This window comes from Vanessa cardui, chromosome 20 (assembly GCF_905220365.1).
Source record: "Vanessa cardui chromosome 20, ilVanCard2.1, whole genome shotgun sequence".
NCBI lineage: Eukaryota > Metazoa > Arthropoda > Insecta > Lepidoptera > Nymphalidae > Vanessa > Vanessa cardui.
The window spans coordinates 9,392,300-9,419,584 of NC_061142.1; the positions used below are offsets into that span (position 1 = coordinate 9,392,300).

General features: G+C 34.8%; 1 protein-coding gene across 6 annotated transcripts in view; it reads left to right on the forward strand.

Annotated features, from left to right (window-relative positions):
- The window catches only part of LOC124538178 (serine/threonine-protein phosphatase 2A 56 kDa regulatory subunit gamma isoform-like), a 58,629-nt gene extending 32,896 nt beyond the window's left edge, over positions 1-25,733 (forward strand). For all 6 annotated transcript variants that reach the window (XM_047115134.1, XM_047115129.1, XM_047115131.1 and 3 more), the window contains exons 4-12: positions 7,481-7,680; positions 8,792-8,995; positions 14,011-14,141; positions 17,814-17,931; positions 18,492-18,604; positions 19,076-19,238; positions 19,703-19,932; positions 20,716-20,899; positions 22,100-25,733. In XM_047115134.1, coding sequence (XP_046971090.1) covers positions 7,481-7,680; positions 8,792-8,995; positions 14,011-14,141; positions 17,814-17,931; positions 18,492-18,604; positions 19,076-19,238; positions 19,703-19,932; positions 20,716-20,899; positions 22,100-22,246 — 1,490 coding nt within the window. In that variant the 3' untranslated portion in view covers positions 22,247-25,733. The remainder of the gene's footprint in view (positions 1-7,480; positions 7,681-8,791; positions 8,996-14,010; positions 14,142-17,813; positions 17,932-18,491; positions 18,605-19,075; positions 19,239-19,702; positions 19,933-20,715; positions 20,900-22,099) is intronic.
- Positions 25,734-27,285: the final 1,552 nt, after the last annotated feature.

Here is a 27,285-nt window from a genome sequence, read left to right on the forward strand (position 1 = left end):
GATCAGTGGTTTAAGCGGTACAACAGATAACAGGTAGAGTTACTTTCGTATTTATAATATTAGTATTGATGAAAATACATAAAAAATCTACCTAAAAGAATGTCACCGTTCTTATTTTTTAAGTAGCATAAGTACAATTAAAATCTTGAATCATAAACAACGCTCGTCTGACCATATATTTGTTTAGTAAGCAATAAATATCCCGAGCTTTAATCTAAGTTTTGCTGCGAACATTTATCTTGAGCGCGCTTGTACTTGTCAAAAACAGAAAAGGCTCCCTTATTCAAAATTAAAATCCTGCAAGAACACTTAAATTAAGCGTTAGAAATTTTAAGAGCCAACACTTCAGGATTCAACTTTTAATTAACACGAAACAAAACCGTAACTGTTTTATTGACTTCAAAATAAATTTTATTATACTTTCAAAACTAAAATTTTGTCACAGACTTTCGCTTGGCGAACAAATGTTAATTCGTTTTTGCAAAAAAAAAAAATCATAGCAATTTCGGTGGCATCGTCGAATTATTGATTGTAGTATTTAAGATGAATATTTTTTTTCAATAGCCTATTTTGATTTGTTATTTCAAAGTTATAAATAAGTTATAGAATGCAAATCATCTGTGATTGAAAATTTTCAAACAAAGCAAATATAATCGGTATGCATCGTACTATTGTTTTAATCTTTCCTGTCAAAATATTGTATCGTAGTTTTTTGTTTCGGAACTTAATTTACTATTGATTGATAAAATGTAGGAAAATTGCTTAAAATATAGAAAAAATGGCGACAGTTCAGAGCTCAGCTTTCCACGTCGCCTTGCGTTCGAGGTGTGCAATTCAATTAGAATTGCCTCGTGGACAGTGTTTTTAATTATCGCTAGAGAACAGTATTGTAATCTACCATTAGAACGCTGTAAGCCCTTTAGTGGCCCATAAATTGTGTCATTTAACAAAAGCTAATTCGTCGACAGAAGGCTAATTAGACCTCTTATCTTAATTGCGGTCTGACCTTATCCACTGTTTGACTTCGCCTTATGTCTTGATAATAAAGCTAAAGGATACCTCTTGCTGCAGAAACGAAAATATTTGTAGTGTCGCTGATTTAGAATCGTTTTTTCTCAGCGATGATAAATCCTATGGGATCAACTGTAGGGACATTTTTTTTGTAGATAATGTCAAAATCAATACTTTCTTGTCTGCCTTATTTTATTTTTAAGAACCCAATTTTGTATATTTTCTTGTTGTATATAAGTTAAAACACATGGAATCGATGGGGACTTTTCGCTCTTGACTCCTGCTTTTAAGCATAATGATAATTTGTGTAAGGGTACCTATATTTTTGGGCTATCTTGATTGATATATCAAATACTTTGTTGATCTTTTTTCCACTTAACTTAATATTGAATTTATTAAAATCTTCTGAGTCTATAATAACCATTGCTGTGACTTCATTTCTGTTAACTTCAAGCCAACAAGGTTCACACATATGTAATATTGAACGAATACATATAAGCTCTGGAAAGCATTTGCGTGTTTGGGTTTAAAGACTCGGAATGGATTTTCCGTCAAAAACGATTCATTTTATAGCATTAAAATGGAAAAAATGCTCCCAAATTCAAACTTGCTATTTCATTCACGTCGCAAAGTTTCATTATGAATAAAATTGTAACTGTATGTACTTATGGATCTATTTACACACGAAGGCGCGCCCCTCCACGCAAAACTGTTGGTGAACACTTGTGTGAGTGACGCTCGTGCTTACATTATTTTAGTGTGCGTGAGATTACTAAGAATAAACAAAAAAATCATACAAATTTTGCTAATGCACGCCAGTAGTTTAACGTGAAGGGGAGTGCTTTCGTAAGTGAACAGGTCTATATCATATTCAAACAAGACTCGATTTTTGACGGGTATATAAGTTGGCAAACTTTGAATAATTGCTAATTAAAGTACTGTGTTTACATAATAAACTTCAGCAAACTGACAATAGCGTCATTCTTTCGAGTACGAAACCATTGATGCATAAGTAGATATGCAAAAAGATTTGAACTACATTCGCTCTTTCAACGATCTTCAAAAGAATCTAGGAAGTTTATTTCCTCTTTTCAGTTTTCGCGTGACCCAGTTATGCCGTTAAACATTATGTTGACATTTTCTTTACATTTCTCATCTCGTGTCTTTGCCCTCAGAAGCAATTAACGGCTAGATAAAACTCCATAAACGAATTCACGTTTTGCCAAATTTCTAATGACGCTTCTAAGCTATTTTAATGAAGGTAGATTCGAGTGGAAAGATGGTGATTAAGTTGAGATTTTGCGAAATTTTGAATTTAAGAGCATCTTTGATTACATCCAATCGTGCATTGTTCAAAGTTTAATAATTACAACATTACCTTACCAAATTTGAAGACTAAATAACTATTGTTTCTATAAATGAATAATATTTCTTGGAATTATTTTAATATATCATGAAAAAGAAGAAGCGTAAAAATTATTACGCTCTACGCTCTTCGTAAAATTTATTTATGTTTATTCAAGTAACATTGTTTTTTTTGCAAGTTTCTCAAAAAATGGTAAAAGTTCACTGGCCATAGTCATGTGTGAGGGTAATAATATTAAACGATCATTTACATAGACAATGCGCTAACCTGGTGAACTAAGATTTTATATTTCTTGCACCAGTAGTTACACCGGCTGATTTTTCCTTAATTCCAGAACACAACGAAACTAAGTATTGTTGCTTGGTAGAATTTATAGTCATTTATCTACTGCTTTTATATACCATCACCATCTATCAGATCCAAGCTTAACCTAACAAACACACGCAATAAAAACAATCAAAATCGATCCAACACCGTAGGGGGTGTTCAATTACAAACACACATGTAGGATATTTACTTATATATAAATATTGTATGTTTACATGTACACAGTCTTCATATATCAGATATACATAGTTGATCACGTCAACGCAGCTGATCAGCGAACCGATTGCTATTATAACGAACGCTTAAGAAACTAATAATAAATAAATGTCTTTATGTATTTAAAATTTACGTTTTCCATAGAAGGAAGAGTAATAAGTTTTCTCGGTAAGCGCTTAAAGCCGTTAATCCAGCGCTTGAGTTCTCCGGTCGTGTCGGATTCCCGTCCCATCGGCTTACGAGCGAGAAAACGTCTTGGCCGGAATTGATTCTGAGGACATCGTTATAATCATATGTACACCTAATTCAAATTTATCGTTAAATCGCTCCTATACAATAAAAAAGGTTTTGAAAGAAGCTTAAGTTAGCTATATTAGGTTAACTAAAAGTATAAGAAAATTTTGTTTACAAATATACATATATGTAGGTTAGTGCTGTGCAGTACCGTAGCTCCGGTCATAATATCAAATTATTAAGATCTGATATGAATAGAGAAGCGTCTCACCCTGGCTTTGCACCAGTTCAAGAATCAGTTAGCGGAGATTGAGATAGGATGAGAAAACTTGGGCTTTGTTTTATTTATAGATTTAGACCTGAAGATGCAGTGCCTTCCGGAGAACTTTCGGAGAAATGTTATATAAATAATTTGTATACTATTACTATTTATAAGAGAATATATTTAAGCCCGTTCAACGGTACACGTGACGGAAATGAATAATTTTTGGGCCAAAAACTTAATGTTTATTTATTAGAATTCCGGACAATTTGCTAAGTTTATATATTGTTTTGTCTAATAGCCGTTTATTTGATTGGTACTAAATGGATATGCGATAAGATAATGATTGCATTTGCGATAATATTATGTTCTACTAAAGCTGTTATAGCTATATAATAATGAATATTAATATGCAATTTTTTACTTGTAACCCAGCACTCCATCAAAATCAATGACTTTTTTTACATTTGAACTTTTTTTAATATATACAACGTATCGTCCAGTTGAGCCTCGACTTTTAAGTATCCTTCCAAAAAAGTATTTAATATTTTATTAGCATTACATTAAGGTCGAATTTCGACCAATGGGCGACCACTGGTATATAATATCCCATCAAAAACATAAATGTAAAATGAGAGCCAAGTTCAGTACTATGAAATTACCTTGGGTGTTGACTTCAACGACAAAAGAAGTAAGATCTAAATGGGTGCCAAGTTCCATTATCCTTCCTGAAATTCATTTGATACTACATAAAATAACATTTCTCCTTATAACTTAGAATAATGTATTGTAGACTAAGGTCTGACTTGGATATTTGACATATTTGCCAAATTTGACACGTTTATGTCAAACAGTTTTTGAGTTATGAAGGGGTCAAAATTGGCTCCAAATGGTTCGTGTAAAATTACACACGGTGCTACTCGCCAGTTCTGTTACCTGAACTTGGCTGACACGCTACCACGTGTCTAGATAAAGAGTAACGTAAATGTAAATGTAACGCGGATAAACTCACGGAGAACTGCCACTACACAAAAAAGTTACGAAAAGATGCTTTGAAGAAGGTTTTGGTATATAATATAATTATGTAAGCAGCTGCTCGTTTCACTCGCTTTCAATTTAGACTATTGACGTTCAAGCGTTAATTTCATATTCTTCTATATAAAAAAAATATTTTTTATACTGTTTGATAAAATACCGCTTAATTTTTATCTGTATCTTGTCGTATAAAATTATTTGTATGAGGTCGTTGACCTTTCAACTTGATACATTTTTTACAATATTACTGCATATTCTTTTTTGCCCGTTCCACAATCAATAACATTGTAAGAACTTTTATCAATGATATACGCAAGGGACGTTGAATGAGGCTGAAAGAGAACGTTTGAATGCAAAAAAAAACAATCTGCTCGTTGACAACGTAGGTAAATATAAAACGTTGGTAGGTGATTTACATAATACCTTTTTAAGCATGAGTCAGGATATTTAAAGCCCATAGCCGATCGATGGCTTAATCAAGGGGGAACTCGTCTGCCACAAGAATGCTCCCCTTGTCTACTGGCTCGACCCTCAGACAACCAAACAAACTTTGACCCTCAGCGATTCTCGGAAAAATTCCTCCGAGGGGTTGGTAATATATTTACGACATATTTATGATGTCGAAAAGTTTTAAATAATCGTAAGTATTGCCAGAAACCTGCGATTTGTGTGACATAGTCACGTTATGTGCGATGATATGCTCGGTAGTAAAAAATATAGACTTTGTTTTAGTTACTTAAAATCAATATTTTATAATTGTAGCTAACTCTTAACCATGACAACGTAAGTATAGGGTAAGATACCAAGGTAATATTTTTTGGTTATAAAAAAGTGCTATGAAAACAAATTATTACTCGGTATCGACTTAAGATATCGTATAGAAAAGTATTTTATGTTATCTTTGGAGTTATACACATCACTACAATAATGTGTATTTCCCAATATATATTATTAAATAAATTGACAGTTCCTATTTCCTAAAAGCCGATAAAATATCCTACTTACTTTAGCCGGCTAAATATAATATGAAAATATTAACTCACTTCCGTAAGCATGTGACATGTTGTGTAAAAGGGTCGAAGGCAGTGGTAACGGAGGTTGCATAGGACACGATGCCTGCGGGAGCGAGTGAGACGGAGCGGGGCGAGCAAGTGCGCGCGCAACCTCGCGGCGACGCGGGTGCGGGCAGAGACGCGTGCCAGTCCGGCCGCCCCCGCAGCTCGCTCCGGTCCCGGCGCCGCCGGCTCCCGCTCGGATGCCGCTGCCGGCCGCCGCCTGCGATGGTCCACGCCGGGCCGGCCGCGCGCGCGCCCTCTCGCGCTATGTTCGCCGCCGCTGAGACCAAGCCGCGCCGCGCTGTCTCGCCACTTGGGATACCTAAGTCGCCGTCGTTCCATTCCGGTCTCGATCTCGTCGCCAACCAGGGCACCAAGCGCTCCGAGAGCGTATCTGACGTAGCACGCGCGTTCCGGTTCGCACTATTCGGTATGGAAGGCCAAGGGCCCCAGAAGGCGCCTTCGCCTCCTGATGCGCGCTCTCCGCCACCACCCGTCAATGCTGTCGCCACTGTCGCCGTTTCGCCCGAGCGCCCACCAGCTCCTACTAACGACAAAGAGAGCTTGATGGTACAGCTGCCGTTGCTCAAAGGTTCGCTGAACTTTAAAATAGTGATTTTGTTTATCCATTACGTCTACGAAGAATACAGTTATATCACAAAAATACGCGTTTATATATGGAGCCTCGTATACGACAAAAAAATGTTTGGTGAATCGGTTTGCGGATGTTTCTGACGTGTCAATGACTTTATCGACCATGCAGGTTCCTTAACCGAATACGAATTGTGTAGCGAAGAAAACAAACTGCGAATACGTGTAATAAATTATATTTGTTCAAGCTGAAACAATTTTATTCAGCAAATGGCGAGACCGCCGCAGAAATATATCGACCGATCGTTGGCCGGCATTTGACGGCTACAATAAAATTATAAGTATAGCCATGGGTAATGGAATGTGACGTCCTTCGCCCTACACTTCGTATATAGTTTTATCCCCTAATACAAGACTGTCGGATTTGACGCATGAACATAAATTTGTACTTCATTCTTATCTGACGTGATCACCTGCAACATTTTAATCACTTTATTGAGATCATGTGCCCAATTTAGCGTTAAATGTTTAAGTTTAGATCATATTCGTTTATGAACCCGGATTATCACGTGTACTTATCACAGTTTTAACGCAAAACATAAGAGTTTCTAAACTCAAACATCTTTATTCAATGTAGAAGCATTTTCTTATTGATGGTCAGATTAAACACTACCAGACTTTCAGAATTATATATAAATTGCTTAAATAAATGTTTATTTCTCAAAATAGCATCAGTTACAAATATCTTTCACGGATAAATGTGAAACGTATTTGTTGATTTCCCATATTACTATGTTTATTTTACTCATTTGATCAGTCTAAAAATATGATAACAATAAGATACGTACGATATGATGTTTCAAGGTTAAGTAATAGTTTCAACGGCGTGACAAAACAGTGATCTGCATAAAACGAACACGGTTACATGACTGACATTGTTTCCATTACACCAATGCAGGAGTTAAATTACATCAGACGAGCTTAGTTCACGGTTCAATCGGCGGTGCACACGTTAATGGGAAACTATTGAAACACTTAAGCCGGACACGATAGTATAGGAATTATCCCATTACGTTCCAATACTGGTAACACTTATTTACATTTAAAATTATCATATAGATTTTAAATAATGGTTTATTCTTAACAAAAAGAATAATTGTAGGTACTTTATATTGTTATTTACATTGAAACACTGGAGCAAAAAGTTTTTAAATTAAAAAACTTAGACTCGGCCAAGTTTGACGTTATATATTACCCAACGAGACTTTTGTAACTTATTAATATTGTTTTGACAATAGCCTCATTTATACAAGAAAATTTACACAATGGTATATTTTTTTTGTCGACAAAATTCAATAAAATATTGTAATATTCTTTTAACAGATACACCGGCAGCCGAACAGGAACAGCTATTCGTCCAGAAACTGCGACAGTGTTGTCTACTGTTCGACTTTGCGGATGAACCGCTGTCGGACTTGAAATGGAAGGAAGTTAAACGAGCCGCCCTGCTCGAGATGGTCGAGTACGTCACCTCGCAGCAGGGCGTCATCACAGAAGCTATTTACCCAGAGGCAGTCAACATGGTAAGGATTGGTTAAACAAGTGCCTACACGTGACACGTTAGAAAGGAAACATGTCGAAACAAAAGTGCTTTAGAAATTATTAAATGAATAGTATTATCGTTGTATTTTCAGTATGAAAAAATAACTACTCTTTATAAAGCTTAGTTTTAATGAAAACATATTCACAAAATAGGTCAATTATACATTATTACTCGATAAAGTCCCAGGTGTTATCTGTTGATATAATGTGCTTCTGCTTTTAATATAACTTTAATGATTGTTCTCCTCGGCAGCTGCATTCTGACCTAATTTATAAAGCGCATTAAAAAAGAGATTATTGGAACAGCACTTTGACGGTTTGCACTCACAAATGACATTGACTGTGACCCAAATCTCCATAACAGCTAAAGCAAAGTGTTTGCCTAACATTGAGACTAAAAATAAAAGACCGACTCATTCAACCTGCTTAACTTTTGAATCTGAATGAAATTCTTTGTCCTCATTGCTGTCTAGGATGTCATTTCCTTTGCGATCTTGTTTAGACGATAGTGCACTCAGTACTGTGAAAGGTCTTAAAACTATTTGAATTTCCATATTATCTAGGATTACTTGTACTTATGATGCTACGACTGAAGTGCACTGCAACACTATAAGGTTTCATTGTATTTAGTCGCTTTTCTCAAAACTAAAAGATTGACTTGACTTTGTACGCCAAAGGAGTACTGGAATTTCCATATTATCAATTTGATCTTGATTACAAATGTAATGACGTTCGTAATAATGTTTTTATAGCAATGTTTTCTTATAAATAAACAAGATACAGAATATTTGACGTGTCTAGAAAAATCAACAAGTCTAACTGATTTATATTATTATGTATACGAACCACTACGGTTTACCTATTTCCATGTCAATATTTTTCTTGTTCGCTGTTGCAACGCATTCAGTTCAAGGGCTATTAGTTATACATTGCATTTACATTATTTTAAACATTTCCATTTATTTAACGCTAAAGTGCGATTATGAAACGACCTTGTATTTCATTACGAATAACGTGGAATAATCGTAGATCGTTGTGGAATTACCATAACAAGTTTTTGCGTATTTATCGATAATTTCTCGTTTTTCACAGTTCGCGACGAATTTATTCCGAACACTGCCGCCGTCGTCAAATCCGAACGGTGCGGAATTTGACCCAGAAGAGGACGAACCAACGCTGGAAGCAGCATGGCCCCACCTCCAGCTCGTCTACGAATTGTTCCTTCGACTTCTAGAATCGCCTGACTTTCAGCCCAACATTGCCAAAAAGTACATCGACCAGAAATTTGTTTTGCAGGTATACCATAATATAATACATAGTAATACTATAAATAACGTATAAAAGTAACCTGTGACAATTTGTTTTGTAAACATACCACATGCTAATGGCTTATATGTTGACAAACCGATCTGGTTAACATTAAATACGATAGATATTTGCCAGAAAAATTGTAACATATTGTGAGTAACCGACTATTTTAGATCACTTCAAATCAAATGAAAAAAAATAAACTTTATTCAAGTAGGCTTTTACAAGCACTTCGGCCTATGCATCCTATTTATACACACATTAATTAAATCTAACGATAATACAGAGTGAGACTCTGAAAATAATAACTTTTGGAAATAGATTCCTGAATATTTTCCACGCACTTGTTACATTCAATCGAAAATTCGATTCCACGTGAGTACGGTGAGTCTCTCTCGCATTAAAGCTGTCGGAAAGTAGTGAGTGCGTATTTACATAAATATTTCGATGCTAACTTTTGCCGCACGTACGGTCGATAAAATCGATATAAGTATAGTCGTAAGTACTTTAACGAGCTAGGATGTGTTGTTCATGTGTTAGCACGTCGGACCGCCCTTGACCGCGGACTGAATGATTGAAGGCAAACTCGCCTCTTTATGTCTTTTTCATTTGTACGCCTCCGCCTCGCGGGTGCTCATTATGGCCGTAATAAAATATGTATATTTATTTGAGAACATCACTACCGCTTTTCGCGTTAATCTCATCTCCGTTTTAGTTACTAGCTTTTTTTCTATAATGTAAATATTTTTGATCGGGTTATTACAAAGTTAATGGCGAAATTCTTTACAGATGTTATAATCTCCTGATCTGTATCAATAAAATAACGCTTAAAATTATCTCTCTCAAACTGGTATTCCTTATCTTAAAGTGTTTATAGTATACGTAATAATTGTAAGCTGTTAATAACTGTAGGTACCTACATGAAATAGTATTTGAATATTTAATATTAAATAATGTCCTGAATATGATAAGACACTTTAGATTAAAGTAAAATTAATTGGTTTATGTACGCCTTGTAAAATGAACAGGCCGCTAAAGGTTCTAAAATATTTGGTAATGGTTCAATTTGATAAGTAAACATTTCTAAGTGAAATAGCCGAATAGTAATAGATTAAAATCTTGCCTACCCTTATCTAGTTACAAGTACCGACAAACAGACGGTCCCTAATAAGCTAATGGAAAATCGTGTGACACGCCTGCCGTGCGTCATTCATTAATGAAGGAACGTCTTTCGTCCTTGTCACCGGTTCGTATTGGAATAGTTTCTGTTTATACAATAACGTGTAAAAATTATCACAATTACTTATATATAACCATTGGCGGTTATTACTTTTTGTAGGTTTCAAACGAACCACGTTTCGTTCGTCCGATTGACACGTTATAAATTGATGTTTCATTTCACGCCTGAAGCTTTGAAGTAGGGTCATTGTTAATAATGTACATTAATTTGGTAATGGTATTATATGGTATTGAAAGTTTCGTAATTTTTCTTGGTTCTGTTCTCAAATAAATTACTAGAAGTTATCGACGATACTATAATTTGATATTAAATCATTACGCTTTGATTTCTATTATGATCGAACATATAACAGATCTGAAGGTTAACGGCGCATTGGTGCCTATTTAGGATGGTTAATATGCCAAACGTCTGTACCAGACTTAGGCACATCTGCCATACTAAATTTAGTCATGAAAAAATGTCATAATAATCATATACGTGTAACAATTAGCCGGTATTCAAGTCACAATGACGTTTTAATTTTCATTTCAAACACACGACACTTTATCTGACCCTACATGGACCAACAGCAACTACACAAAGTTTCAACTCAACCGGATGAATGGTTTACGAACGCATACGGGTCAAAGAATGAAACATTCATTCATTCATAAATAGATTTATAGGGCATGCACTTGCGGTGCGTTGTTAAAGAAGAGTTTTGTCGTCGCTTTTTATAAAGCAATTGTGTTCTTTGAAATGTTTATACATGTCCGATGTTAATCCCCTTGTCTCTTAAAACTGTTCTGCGCGTTTTTAAATCTTTGAATAATTTTGTTTTTCTTTACATTAACCTACAAGTCAATGAACTTGTTGGAACGCTCGTGCGTCATTAATTAGAAAACAGCTACGATTGTAAAGTAATGTTGTAATTGGTTTGTTCATTGGCATCCCTTATGTTTCTTCGGATACGCCTAAACAGTCATGAAAATAATGTACGTGGCATGGCATGGCACTTATATTTTCCAAATATAAATAATGATTTTTTTTTAAATTTATTAACTAAATATGCATAAGTGCGTTCTCTTTACACTTATTTTGTTTTAATTATTTGATACAAGATTTTTCACATGCGACTGTTACCTACTTTTTATTTGATTGCGGTTTTCAGACTTAGGTAACAATGGCTCTAATAGGTGTACGTTTAAATCGTTAGTAACGGTTTTTAAACATACTCATACATAGGTACATCGTTTTTGCTAGTACTGACGGTAACCTACCTAATTATTTCTAGAAAATCCGACTTGCGTCTATTTTATTTACATTATTGTATAATAAAAAAAATTGCTACAATAATCTATTTGACAATGCGAAAAATAAATTGTGAATTATTGTAATCATGTATATTAAGAGTTTAAAATGGTTTTACTAACGAAAGTTGAAAATAATACTTAATTTATTCAAAAATCCATAAATAAAAATGCACTTTTTCAAACGTTTGTCACGTGACACAAAACGCTCCTGATTGGCCGGGCTTATTGTGAAGTCACTTTCTTGTGAACCTTGCTTTTCTACTATATGTACCACAGATTTAAATGCAGGAAAGTGACGTCACCGACCCCATTGCAGCGCCATATTGTCCAAGTAGCGCTTTTGCGCGATATTTAAATATGGCAATATATTTTTCGGCAAATATGTACTAGAAATAAAAAAATGAACTTTTACTGAGTTCCTTAAACTCTACTAAATAGTATAAAATGGATTTTAAAAACCAGTCAAATAGCTTATTTTTCGTTGCATACGAATGGGTATACATTGAGTTAGTGTGTATGAGTTTAGCTTTTGAAGTATTCAGTATATAAGTACAATTCTAATTAATAAAAATATCACAAATCAACAACTCATTGTAGAATGAACAGCTAATCGATAATAAACAACTATTATGTTAACTGTGTGTGTGTTTCCGATAAATTAAAAAGATCATTTAAGCTGGCGATTTAAATATGGCTTAACGAGTATTTCAATACCGATATTGAATATGACTTTTGTGTTATTTACATAATTACAAACTATTCCTTGATCGTGTGAACTTTATATTGAGAAATTTAAACTTATTTCATATACAAATTATTATAATAAAAGTTTTTAAAAATGTATTGTCTAAAAATACTTTTATGTAATACGTATTTTTTGTGAGTGGTAGTCGAACAGATAAATGGGCCCCCTGATGGTAAGTGGTCACCACACAGACAATGACGCTGTAAGAAATATCACCTATTCCTTATATCGTCAACGGGCGACTTACATTAGAAACTAGGACTATGTTTGTTCTGACTGCAGTTACTCTTCAAACCGGAACACAACAATATATTGCTGTTTCGTGGTGAAATATCTAAATATCATAAGATTTATACTTTAACGAAACCAGTTAGAATTTATGTAACAGACAAAATCTAAATATTTCCCTAAACCTTACCTTTAACTATTAAAAAAGGGTTGCTAAGTTTAATTTAGTTTTAATGAATTAATGTTGTATTTTCTTATGTTTATTTTACGTACTAACCATAGTTCTTAAGTTGTAAATGTTACTAATAATTTCTATAGATGTAAGTCTGTAGTGTAATAAATTCATTATTATTATTATTAATTCATCTACATCACCTTAACTTAAACGAAATTTCTCGTTTAAAATTTAAAATAAGTTTAAAACTAAGTTGCATGTATCCAAAATGAAAAGGTTGTAAATTTATGTATCTAATTTACGATAGTGTATATCTATAATGATTACAAATATATATCAGTTTATACGTTCACTTTGCTTCGTTTTGGCTCCAACGCGCAATATAGCACGCCTCACTCGGACCATCGCCCGAGACTGATCACTATCCAATTATCTGTTATCAAGACCCCACGTGACACACGGCCGAGATCAATATCACAGACCTCAATCAGAAACACACACATCCAGGCTTTTAGCGAAACGATTTGTATACGTATTGCACACATCTTTATATAGCGCCAAACTCATGGTTATAAGAAAGTTCTTACATTGTTGCTCCATAAGATTATCTTTCGACTATGTAGCCTATTAAAATCAAAGAAGATACAAAGATAACCAAAATCAAAGCTTAGATAATAGAACTACTGTATTATGCACAAACAGATCTTGATTGATATATTGTAAAACAATATTACCCTTCTAGTTATATCCAATAGTTAATGCTATTATTTCGATAATATCACCTTGGTGGTAGTCTGGGTAGGTACCACCCACTCATCAGTTATTCTACAGCCAAATAACAGTACTCAGTATTGTTGTGTTTCGATTTGAAGGGTGAGTGAGCCCGTGTAACTACAGGCACAAGGGACATAACACCTTAGTTCCCAAGGTTGGTGGCACATTGACGATGTAAGGAATAGTTAATATTTCTTACAGCGTCATTATCGATGGTGACCACTTACCATCAGGTGGCCCATATGCTCGTCCGCCAACCTATACCATTAAAAAAAGCGTCATCGCTATCGCCATTTCTTCAACTTTTAAAACGTCAAATATCTTGACGAATGATATTGCTTTAATGAAATGTCGAAATTGTTAATATGTCTTTACTCTTTTGAATATAGAAAGTGAAGACGTTTTTCTTTTATTATTAACTGAAAAAATAACTAAAAATATAAAAAAACGTGTTAAGGAGAAAGTGACTGCTATGTTCTTTTCAATATGAGTGTAATTACGTTTTTTTTCTATTTACAGCATAAAAATAAACATATTTTTCTATTTCAGTTACTAGAACTATTCGACACAGAGGACCCGCGAGAGCGCGACTTCCTCAAGACAACTCTTCACAGGATATACGGAAAGTTCTTAGTTCTACGCGCCTACATACGGAAACAAATCAATAATGTATTCTATAGGTAAGTGGAATACAGATGAACTCAACTTCTCGACGTCCTGCTTCAGGAAATACATAATATATTCCTCAGCACCGTGCAACTTAGTCGTACTTGTTACTTATTTTGACGACCTCCGTGGTCGAGTTGTGTGTACACCGGTTTTCATGGGTACGTCATTCCGAGGTACCAGGTTCGATTGCCGGCCGATTCGATGTAGAAAAAGTTCATCAGTTTTCTATGTCTTGCGTGGGTGTTGTGGTGCCGTCGTTAAGTCTGATTTTCCATGACACAAGTGCTTTAGCTACTTAAACTGGGACAGGAGTAGTGTATCTGATGTTGTCCGATATTTACATTTACTTTACTTATTGTAGGGTCCCAACATCGAGCTCTAACCTCAAAACATTTTTCGTAATTTAGTATATATGACAAAAGAGTTATACGTGATAATAAAGCTTCGTTCGAAAGACTTACTATTAATGTGCACGAACAAATAGAAAATCATCTATCAAAGAATGGTAAATATTTACACATATAAATATGTTATGACAACAGATAGTAATTGTTAATACTTCAAATCGGCACCCACATATCCTTTGATTTTGGACCGTGATCATTACTCATCGCTTAACAAGATTTGCCAAATTTAAACAATTTGTTCAAAAAGTGATAATTTTTAACACCTGTCGTATCACCCGAAAACATACAAACATGATCTTCAACTTCATGGCCTAACGTTCTTGATACGAATAATCCTCCAATTCAAGAGATATTTGAATTCGAATTATATCTTCTCTTATGATTTTGCACTCATTAAACTTGGTACGTTTGGTGTTATTCTATAATATAAATGGAATCGTGTGTTTTGGTATTGTAATGTTTTTGTCATCAATAGTGAAAATAATAAAATAAGGCAGCAGCAATGTTTGTAAATGGGATAATGGATAAGTCGTGTCTGACACGATGCGCCATTTCACTCGGCGCACTCGACAAATATACATACAATTGGCCCACATCTCGTTTAAGGTCTTATGCAATACAGGCTATATCGCCTTTAACCTTTCTTATGCACAAATACATAATACCTACGCCTTCTATTCTTACTAAGGTATACATATGTATAAATATACCTCAAATGCGACGGCAGTTTGCAATGATAGATGAGATTAGTCCAAGGTTTTTGTTTTCGCTGTAGTAAGTTAGAAGTACGTACGTACTTAAAACCCTCACATGAAGTGGGGAAAGAAAAATAAGCTACATATATATAATACACACTAATCTTTTCGGCGGCTTCATGATCTCACTTTATCAGACTACAATGCCGCCCCATATAGTCACAGGTTCCACTGCTGTAAGTACGAGGTATCAACAAGGGAGTGCTAAGAGCCTTTAAGGAAAATAACTTTTTTCGGAATTAGCAACTATAGCTTTGAGATGTCAGATCTAAAATGACCGATGATATAATTTACCATATGTGCGGCAAATGATCGCAATGACCTTGAATTTTCCAAACGTATAATGTCATATAATTTATAAAATGATACACATCGTTAACTGCTATTTACCAATCGCCGCAATTATAATCGTAATGGCGGTATGTCGTGACCGCCACCACTTTAAAATATGCAAGCGAATTTCGTAGTGTATTTTCGAAGCTACGCTAAAAAACACTCATGCCATATTTGCCGTATTACTCAGACGATATCATTTAATTTCTAATACCAATTCAATGAAAACATATAAAATATATACATATTAATATTATAAATGTGACAGTAACTCTGTTAGTCTGTCGCTCTTTCACGATCCAACAGGCAAATTTTAATGAAATTTGGTGTGAAGTAAACTTAAACTCCAAGAAAAGACATTGGTTACTTTTTTGTCTAAGACATGACAATCATAGCACTAAAACGCGAGCTTAGCCGCGGGCAACTACTAGTGTTAACTGATCTAACTATAAAAATATTATAATTTCAGAGAGTAAGGTGTTTGTTTGTATGTAGGACTTGTTAATAAAAAAATTCCAATAAATATTCTTGAATGCGAGAGACTCGAGATGGCCTAGTGGTTAGAATGTAGGTATGCATCTTAACCGATGATTGCGGGTTCAAACCCAGGCGAGCACCGCTGAATTTTCATGTGCTTAATTTGTGTTTATAGTTCATCTCGTGCTCGACAGTGAAGTAAAACATCGTGAGGAAACCTGCATGTGTCTAATTTCATAGAAGTTCTGCCATATGTGTATTCCACTAACCCGCATTGGAACAGCGTGTTGGAATATGTTCCAAATCTTCTCCTCAAAGGGAGACGAGGCAATGGGAAATGACAGGCTGTTGTTGTTATTCCTGAATGCTATATGTATAAATTTTATTTATACCATATAGGTATATTTTTTTATATAAAATTCTTCCGTGCAAAGCCGGAGCATTTGCATCGCTTAGTATAATGAAGAACGTAATTACAATATTTGGGTTGCTAAGTTTTTTGGACACAACATATAATGGCGTGACCACGGCAATTATCTTCCACCATTCTATACATTACCATTGCAGATCATAACTTTTCTTTTTCTTGGTGGTAGGGCTCTGTGCAAGCCCGTCTGGGTAGGTACCACCCACTCACTAGTTATTCTACCGGCAAATAACAGTACTCAGTATTGTTGTGTTCCGGTTTGAAAGGTGAGTGAGCCAGTGTAACTACAGGCACAAGGAGACATAACATCTTAGTTCCCAAGGTTAGTGGCACATTGACGATGTAAGGAATAGTTAATATTTCTTACAGCGTCATTGTCTATGGGTGATGGTGACCACTTACCCTCAGGTGGCCCATATGCTCGTCCGCCACCTATTCCATAAAAACCACTTTACATCTTGTATATAAAAGATAAACTCAGTATTTGTTTATTTTCTATTCGTTCACGAACCAGTCGTTCGATTGAGTTCAGACTTTATAATAAAGTATTGCGACACTGCTAAGAATTAACTTCGAATCTCACTTGTGAAACGTTGATTGCCAACTTACAGTGTGCCACCGTTTAACTAAATATTATAATTATTATAGCCAATAATACATTATGACATTTCACTCTCGTGTTCTGTGAGTTTCGAGTTTCTTCTTACAGAATAGTCCTTTTGCAAGTGTCATTGTGTTTGTAGGTATTTGACATATTAAAAACGTCAATTACTATTATATTATATATACTGTTATGAAGATTTGTTTGTGAATGATAAACTATGAAACGAATAAGACGGTTTTATTAAATCCAATACAATTCGAATGCTGCTTAGCTTTAAAAAAAATTTTTTTTTTTCAAATTTCTGGCGTGAGGCCCTTTGCACCGCGAGGCCGTGGGCGGTGGCTCACACTGCCCACGCCTTACGCCGCCACTATCTAGAAGTATCATGAGATATGTTTTATTTCAGTAATAGTAACCTGAAATACTAAAATATACTTTGTAAAGCAAGCTAGATGAAAAAGAGACACTAAGCTTAATCTTACTGTATTTACTAAAAATTATAATTAATGCAATACATAAATAGTTGGATAGAACGCGGATGAAGTCGCAGGCAAAACTTAAATTCTAAAATTAAGGTTCGTTAATCCGCATTTGATTCACAGAACTATGACTGGCATTTTTTCTTCGTCGGTCTAGTCAAGTATTTGACTTGTTTTTGCTGATCCTTTGTCTCTCCCTAGGTTTATATACGAAACTGAACACCATAACGGCATCGCAGAGCTGCTAGAGATCCTCGGGTCGATCATCAACGGTTTCGCGTTGCCGCTTAAGGAAGAACACAAACTTTTCCTACTGAGGGTAAGTATTTTATCTTTACTAGTCTGATTACAATTTTGACAATTATTTATTTTATATAAATATGAATTTGCGTCATTATAATCATATTTTTTGGTAAGATATAGAGTATATAAGTTGAATCTATGTCCTTTTTTATTTTTGTTTTTGTAAATATTTTTGTAAGTTAGTTATTTTTTTTGTTTATTTTTATTTTTTTTTCTTTCTACGCCATAAATTAACTTAAAGTCTGTGTTACTTTTGTCATTTCTTTTTTCTCTTCTTATTTTTACTCATGTGGTGTGATCCAAATAAATACTTTATCGATCTATCTATCTATCTTTATTATGCAGAACCTTTTAACGGCATTCATGGCGTTTTTTTATATAGATATATTATTATGGTCAATTAACAATACGGTATCAGAATGGCTTAATCAACAATTATCATGGACAATATTTAGCTTATATTTTGAGCAATTTATAAAATAACCCATATTTGTACTATACAATTTAGGTGATTAAAATTAGTCATAATATATTTAGTATTGTTTCTACTTTAACATTGTCATATTGTATCACCAGGTACTGCTGCCCTTGCACAAGGTGAAGTCACTGTCGGTGTACCACCCGCAGCTGGCCTACTGCGTCGTACAGTTCCTGGAGAAGGATCCGTCTTTAACGCAACCTGTCGTTAGGTACGATAAATCCTTATACTGCTGATTTTGTATACACATTATTTTACTTAAAAACCTTCGATGACATAATTAAATGTATAAGTTTTTTATGTATAACTTTAAATTAAAAAAGAGAACGAATAGTTCTGGATTCCATCTGAATATAGCAAGGCTAATAGAGACTTTTGGAGATATTTTAACTTTGTCATAAAATGATGGAAAGCATCGGGACAAAACGTTACGCATATGTCCCATAATACTAAACCTTTTCATCGAGATGAAAGAGGCGTTTTGAGTCCCAGCGTTTCTTGTACACAATGTTAAGAATTTCCAAGTAATAAATCACTTTTCATAAATGGAATCCTGTACGACCATGCACAAACCTATCAGAGACAAGGGACTTAAGACTAAATGCGTTGAGACACTGCACACGTGGGTACACAAACTCCAAAATATAGACATTCCAATAATAGTTTTATATTTAATTTTCAGAGCGTTATTAAAATACTGGCCGAAAACACACTCACCCAAGGAGGTGATGTTCCTCAACGAAATGGAAGAGATACTGGACGTGATAGAGCCGGCGGAGTTTCAGAAGATAATGGACCCGCTGTTCAGGCAGCTCGCTAAATGTGTTTCCAGTCCACACTTTCAGGTATTTATCTGAATTCTCTGCGTTTATTATTTGAAAAATACGATACTATTTTTCGTATGCGCCTTCGTCGGTATAGGATGGGGGGGGGAGGGGGGCGTTGTTTAAGACGAGTAAGTGTAACAAATAAAAAAAAAAACAAAGAATATATCGTACCTTAGCTTTCATCATCCAGTCACTCAATAATTTTCTCCGTACTCGTGGAACTCAAATGTCACGTCAATTCATGGTCAAAGTTGTTTGTTTAACATTTTTCCTGTTCCAATTGCAATCTAGTATATTCAAGTTAATATAGACAGTTTCGACATTTCATTTTATAAAATTTATTAAACGAAATCGATCTGGGGAGTTATTGATTCTCAAAATCACGTCAAAGTAAACACGTGTTCACGCACACACTTATACTCATATAATTTATATGTGTGAGTATTTAAAGTATTTGTCTAAAAATATCGTATGTTTCTCAGGTGGCAGAACGAGCTCTGTACTACTGGAACAACGAGTACATAATGTCGCTGATATCGGACAACGCGACTCACATCCTGCCGATCATGTTTCCGTCGCTCTACCGGAACACGAAGAGCCACTGGAACAAGACCATACACGGGTTGGTGTACAACGCCCTGAAGCTGTTTATGGAGATGAACCAGAAACTTTTCGATGAGTGCACTCAGCAGTACAAGCAGGAGAAACAGAAGTGAGTACGGTCGTATCTTCTCTACATGTGGATTCATACCGACAGAAAAAATATATAAAAGTACTACTTAGTAGTAATTAAAGGGTTTTCAAAATTAATTGAGTTTTCAAGCGTAAAGTGTCTTAGACACGGTTGTAATAAATTGCGTGACCCTAAACTGCTTTCCAAAATGTTATACTCAACAAAATAATCCATTCAGTTACAGAAAAAAATATAGACTAGCTCCTCGATATGCAATTTTGATACTAAATGTCGTCTAAATTGTCGATGTTTCTTTACAATATTTTCTACGTATTATATACATAAACCTTTCTATCGAATTTATCTATCTATAAACCGCATCAAAATCCGACGTACATACATACATAGGGATGGTTAGCGGTAAGCGACTCTGTATTATAGTATGTAATAAAACGACGACCTACATGGTCGAGTGGTGTGTACACCGGTTTTCATGGGTAAGCCACTCTGAGGTCCCGGGTTCGATTCCCGGCCGAGTCGATGTAGATTACACCATTAATTTTCTATGTCGTCTTGGGTCTGGGTGTTTGTGATACCGTCGTTACTTCTGATTTCCATAACACAAGTGCTTCAGCTACTTACATTGGGATCAGAGTAATGTATGTGATGTTGTCTCATATTTATTTATTTATATTACCTTTCTATCGAATTTATCTATCTATAAACCGCATACCGCAACCGACATACATACATAGGGACAGACAACAGTAAGCGACTTCGTGTTATAGTATGTAATGATGATACGTAACGCTTGGGGCGCAGGGAGCGCGAGAGGATGCTGCAGCGCGAGGAGCTGTGGCACAAGCTGGAGGCGCGCGCCGCCGCCAACCCCGCCGCGCGCGCGCCGCCCCGCGCGCCGCCCGCGCACGCGCCGCCGCACGCGCACGCGCACGCGCACCCCGCGCCCGCGCACCCCGCACCCGCGCTCGAGCCCGACGCGCACGACGTACGTTAAGTCACTCCTTATTATTAATTTGTTAAATGTCTTAAATTTAAATAATTTCGTCTTTCTTAACAACAACAACAGCCTGTAAATTCCCACTGCTGGGCTAAAGGCCTCCTCTCCCTATGAGGAGAAGGTTTGGAACATATTCCACCACGCTGTTCCAATGCGGGTTGGTGGAATACACATGTGGCAGAATTTCTATGAAATTTGTCACATGCAGGTTTCCTCACGATGTTTTCCTTCACCGCTGAGCATGAGATGAATTATAAAGACAAATTAAGCACATGAATCAGCGGTGCTTGCCTGGGTTTGAACCCGCAATCATCGGTTAAGATGCACGTGTTCTAACCACTGGGCCATCTCGACTCCTTTCTTAAAGTCTGCACAAAATAACTTCCTGATTGGGGATCTTCAAACGTTACGACATATATTTTTTTTTATTTAAGCAGATACTTAAAGATTGTGTAAGATGATGATTAATTAATTGATATTGAATAAGTTGACTTTAGTTGTCCAAAAGTGAACACACGCAACAATTCTCTGTTCCACTTACTCACTATTTGAATAAAATTGGTTCAAATATTTTTTTCTCGCTTTTATAATAGTTGTAGCAATTAATTTAATAATTTAGATATTTTGTCTATGATTTAGGTGGGCGGACGAGGAGATGGGCCCCTTGATGGTATGCGATCACCACCAACCATAGACATTAGAGCTGTAAGAAGTATTAACCATTCATTACCATTACATCGCCAATACACCATCAACATATGAGCTAAGATGTTTTTGTCCCTTGTGTCTGTAGTTACACCAGCTCACCCACCATTCAAACCGGAACACATCCATACTAATTACTGCAAGATGGTAAAATAAGACACAAAACAAGGCTACCAAATAAAGTATTTGTTTTGAAACTTTGTCCTAGTTTGAAAATAATCATTATTTATGATATAACTAAGGCGCATGTTTATTGTCAGGTATGAATTAGATTTAAGTGGAAACTTGATTGGTATAAATTCGAATTAATGAATATCCGAACATGCACGTAACATTTACTCTTTGTAATTAACAATCATACAATTCATATTAAATTAATAAACATACATTTTAGCGTGTGATTGTTAATTGGTGTTCGACATTTGGGCATTATTATTAATAACGGTTTGGGGATTATTATTAATAACATGGTTTTGGTTCCAGGCGCGAAAACAGAACTACAACGCCAGTAAGCCGCTACTCAGGAAGAAGTCCGAGCTGCCCGCAGACACGTCGACGGTGAAGGCGCTGATCGAGCACAAGCGCGCCGACGCCTACCTCGCCACGCCGCCCGACGCCGACCAGTGCTAGCGGTATCCACCCTTATTACCCCTCTATAAGAGCTAATTTCGCCTGGCGACTCTCACGTCGCCGCCCCCTATCGACTGTGTCGAAAGGTTATCTAGTTCAAATGTGTGAAAACCGCCCAGAGCCGATTAGTGCTAATGATTTCCAAACTGAACGTGTCTGAAACTTCGTGACGTCATCCACCCGCGTCGCTGGGAGTTAGAGTTAGGGATGACGTCAGTACGTGACTCATTCTCCATGGAAACAGTTGCCAAATTGTGATACTTTACCCGGAGTTGACTGTTGACTACTTCGCTCATCGTTTACAAGAGCGATGACTTATGTATTGTTGGAAAACTAAAGTGCTATTAGATTTTGATACGATTGTTAAATATACCCAATAATAATTCCTTGTACATCCTAAATCCTTTCGGTGGCTGGTTCATGTTTACAGACAGTGAGGTGTCGATACAGTTAGGTGCTACACTAAGTTTGAATTTCCAACAATAAATGAGTATAGACAAAAAATATAAATAACACAGTTGTATTAAGTTGTATACATAACATTTAAATTTTATAACTTATTAGATTGCATTCAGACAAAACTCTTTAAAAGATGCATGTTTAAAATGAAAAAAAAAACGTTTAAATGCAATGTAGAATTGGCAACAATAAACAGCCTCAAACTAAATCGATAAAAAAAATGTTTATTTATGTATTAATTGAAGTCAAATGAAGTTTTATTTATCCAAATCCAGTTTTGTTATGTCAACAGCGTCAGTCCACGAATGCAATCTAATGAGAATTCCATTTAACATGGAATCCATTTAATGTATCTTAACATAGTAGTCATCGCACCGCTTTAGACTTAACATAAAGTACACATCAAAAAGTATTTACTAAAATTTTGAACAATAGTTATACGTTAAAACAAACACAGATAATATATTAGTTATTCTTAAGCCTACAATCAGCAATATCCACGAATATTTTTAACATAATGAAGTAAAATATAATGTTGGTATTACATACATACGTTTTCGGTGTTTTATGTGTCTAGTAATTGTTGATACGATAGCCATCACAAGTGTCAAAGTGACAGTTACAACCGCCAATTTTGATAGATTTCATTGTTATAAGAGAGTCAATAGCGATGACAAATGGACGCTACAGTGAAGTGATGTGATGCATTGTTTATATATTATAGTTAGTGTTAAAAATGACTTAACCGCCACAAGGAAAGTGTCTTAATATGCTAAGTATAAGTTAAAACTTTCTTTTTTGTTGATAATTTATTTGATTCGAAGCGTTTAACGACACTTTCTATGTGGCGGTATTCACTATTATATTGTTCATTGTCTGTCCCTCTTCTCCTTAACATAGATATATTGTTAAATTATTACAAGTCTTCTTAAGGAGACGTTTTATTACAACAGGATATTTGGAACCCTATTACAAACTCGGCTTCCATCTACAAATAAATGCTTTTTAATATTAAAAACATTCATAGATTGAAAGTTAGTTTCTACAATTATTCAAAACAATATTAGTAAAATTAATTGTACTGCAAAAATCATTCCAGTATATAATTTTATCTTTCTTTAATTACTTTTTATTTTTTTATATAGATACATATACTTTCATCTAACCCCTTAAGTTACTTATATAAGCTTTTTTTCAACAATTCTTTTTTCTTTCATTTTCATAAATTACACTCTTATGCCATTTTCTATTCATGCATTATGTCCACAGCGCATTGAAATTATTTTTAATTAAATAAATAAGTCGTTTGATAAATTAAAGTTCAAAATTGTTGTCTTCATTAAATTAAATATATAACATCGTTTAATTATTTGAACGTTGCTATAAAAGATCATAAACATTCTAAATTTAAAAATAAATTTATTAGTCACGGATATCATTATTATTATGAACATAATGTTATTGTGACGGTACTCGTAACAGATTATAAATTAATGCTTTAATATTGGTGTATGGAAAAAAATTGAACCACAAGGGCATTAATATAATGATGGTGCCTTTTATGGAAGCTATTATTTTCAAAGCAGTAAATAATTTACAAATTAATAAAATGTTTCGGTTTCTATCACGTAATGACGTCAGGGACAGACTATATAGATTACACTAGATAAAAAAGTTATAGGCGCTTAGTTAGCCATAGTTAATTTATAAATATCCACACATAGCCTATTGAAAATATGGATTGGTAGGGCACGATTTCTGCATTTTTGTTATATTTTTAATTTTTTTTTTTTTCGTTAAGTGCAGTGTGCCAAAGTGATTATGTTGAAGCCATTTTTTATCAGATAAAATTCTTTAAGAGCACTGTCAAAACTTAAATATTTTATGTGTAAAATTTGTAATTGTATGAATGTGCTGTAAGAATGTGTGCGTGGTTGGAAACACTATATTCTGTATTTATTAGAAATCAAATTTATTTTTATTATAATTTTTTTTTTGTATCGCATCAGGCGTTTTATACGGTGTCAGGTCTTTTTTTTTAATGTTAAATGAATAAATTGACTGAATTTTGAAGAATACAGTTATAACTAACTTACACCTTAATGGAAAAGATGAATTTTATAAATGCAATAACTATGATAGTCACCTCAGCAAGCTCTTGCAAACACCTTCGTCGGCGTCGGCGCGACCAGCGTACACCCAGAGCCACCAGGAATCAGACCTCAATAACATCCACTTTTAATATAAAACTATTAATAAATCACAAAACTATTTCATATTGACGTTTAAGGCTTAAATAAGTCGACGGGTCCCAAGAACAAAATCGTATCTGCGAAATTCCTACTTTACAGTGTGATGGCTTAAAGTTTTGTAAAACTATGTTTTTCATATACGGTATTTCATATACGGTATTGTTCTACTGGTTATCTCAAAAAGTAAACACTTAATGTAAAAGAAAAACACACTATCGTGTAGTTAATGTTATACAGGTTAATAATTAACAATAAAGTCGATTTTGTCTTATTTTTCCATAAGATTTTGTTCTTGGGACCCGTCGAAATAATCATTCGATTCATAATGTTCCTGGTGTCTGCCTGGGCAGTCGGCCCTCGTACAGCTGGCTCGCCGACGCTTGTCTATTGTTACGGTATTATTAATGGGCATCGAGTGACTGGAGCCATCGAGTAGCGTCTATATAAAATGTATATGTAAGTTATGACTAAGCCAGTGTATATGAAACGGTATATTTTGCTTCCGGTAAGCGAATGTGTGCAATTTTATAAGAAAATTATTCGTGTTAAGCGATTGACACGGTCACTCGGTGTGTAGCGATTAGGTGTAGATCTCTGCGTGTGGCGAGTGACTGGACTGACCACTTTAGCGATAATTTGCAAAGCTGTTCAAATAAAATGATAAATTTTGTATAAATATTTATAACGATAATGTAACTGTTGAAATAAAATATTGTAACAGATGACATATTGTAAGGTGCTTATGATTATCGTTATAATACAAAGTTGTGCATATATTTCGATGTTTTATTTGCCTTCTCACTCTCTCTCTCTCTCTCACATACACACACACAAACACATCTCTGTTCATATTCAAATCATTTAAAGTAATCCTACAATGATATATCGAATATCAATATTGTACAGTTTAAAACTTTCTCAAGATTAAACGGTCACGCTACAGACTACACAATCTGAAATTCGGGCTAAAGGCAGTTTTAAGCGATATCAATACTCAATCGCGATAAAAAGTGATTTGTTCTAACACCTAATTAAAAATTTAAAAAACAAAATCTTAGCGTCGCCATAATTATTGTTGGTCTAACATCGTGTGTTATTGATAGCAATATTATATCTTAGGAATCTTTTCATGTTCGGGTCCTATATCTATTTCACAAATGAAACATTGAAAAATTGCGAGCTTAACTCAATAAACAAAGTATTTGTTTGAGCCAATATAAGAAAAGTTGTGTGAGAGTAACACTGAATATCCAACTGTTGGCCTCTATTTTTCGACGCCTTCCCAGTTTTTACAGCCTATCTAGACATATATATAATCCAGCCTCGTGTCTTCCTCTTTTCTTAACTTGACATAATTCTTGAAAAAAAAAGGCAGAAAGTACACTTATACACTTTAATATAATCGATAGTACTATAGCCATTCATTTGCAATTCCATTATGTAGTGTAGTGTATTGGGCAATACAAGTCCTAGAAATACTGTGGGTTATTTAGAAATTAAATAAAACCTTGCTTGATAAAACTATTTATTAATATATAAATACACATTGTATTCCACATTTTATACATATCATATTTTAGACAATCTGAATTGTGTCCGCTATTGAATTCTCCTGGGGAGATTGGTATTTCGTCAAATGTTGACGAGCGACAAATATCTTCATATTATAATTAAGTAGTAGTGTACTATCATTATGGAGACTACCAAGATCATTCGCGTGTAGGTAACATCAGAAACTAGCAATACATAAGTAAAAATTTCAAGAACAATGTAGGAGGAATATTTGTAATGTTACAACTTTGAACATTACATATTGATAAACTCAGTAATTAACATTTAGCAGTTTTCAATTAATATACCTTTCAAAGTCGACGCGAAAGATCAACATACTTATATGACGGTATCTCTCTATGTATACATATGTCACCGTAAGATTACAAAATTCGTTAGATTACAGTCTGACTAGACAGATTGTAATCTGTCGGAATATTGTGAACCGTGGAATATGATTGCATGATCTTTCCACAAGAGCCAATACTTTTGCTTACTTAGATTTCTCTAAGATTTAAAACTAAATATTTCCTTCAAAGGATACGATATTCACCTATGTGTCTGATTTCTGCATTTCATTACACATTACGTGTAATGTAATGCACAAATCAGCACCATACATATTAAAGCGGGTAATGTATGCTCACCATTAAATTCCTATACGTTAAATTACACGCGAATGCTCTCAGTAAGTTTTACTTCCTATAGCACTTTATATCCCAATGGTCATTAACGCCTCAGAAATTATTATGAATGTCGTTTCAAAACAACTATGTT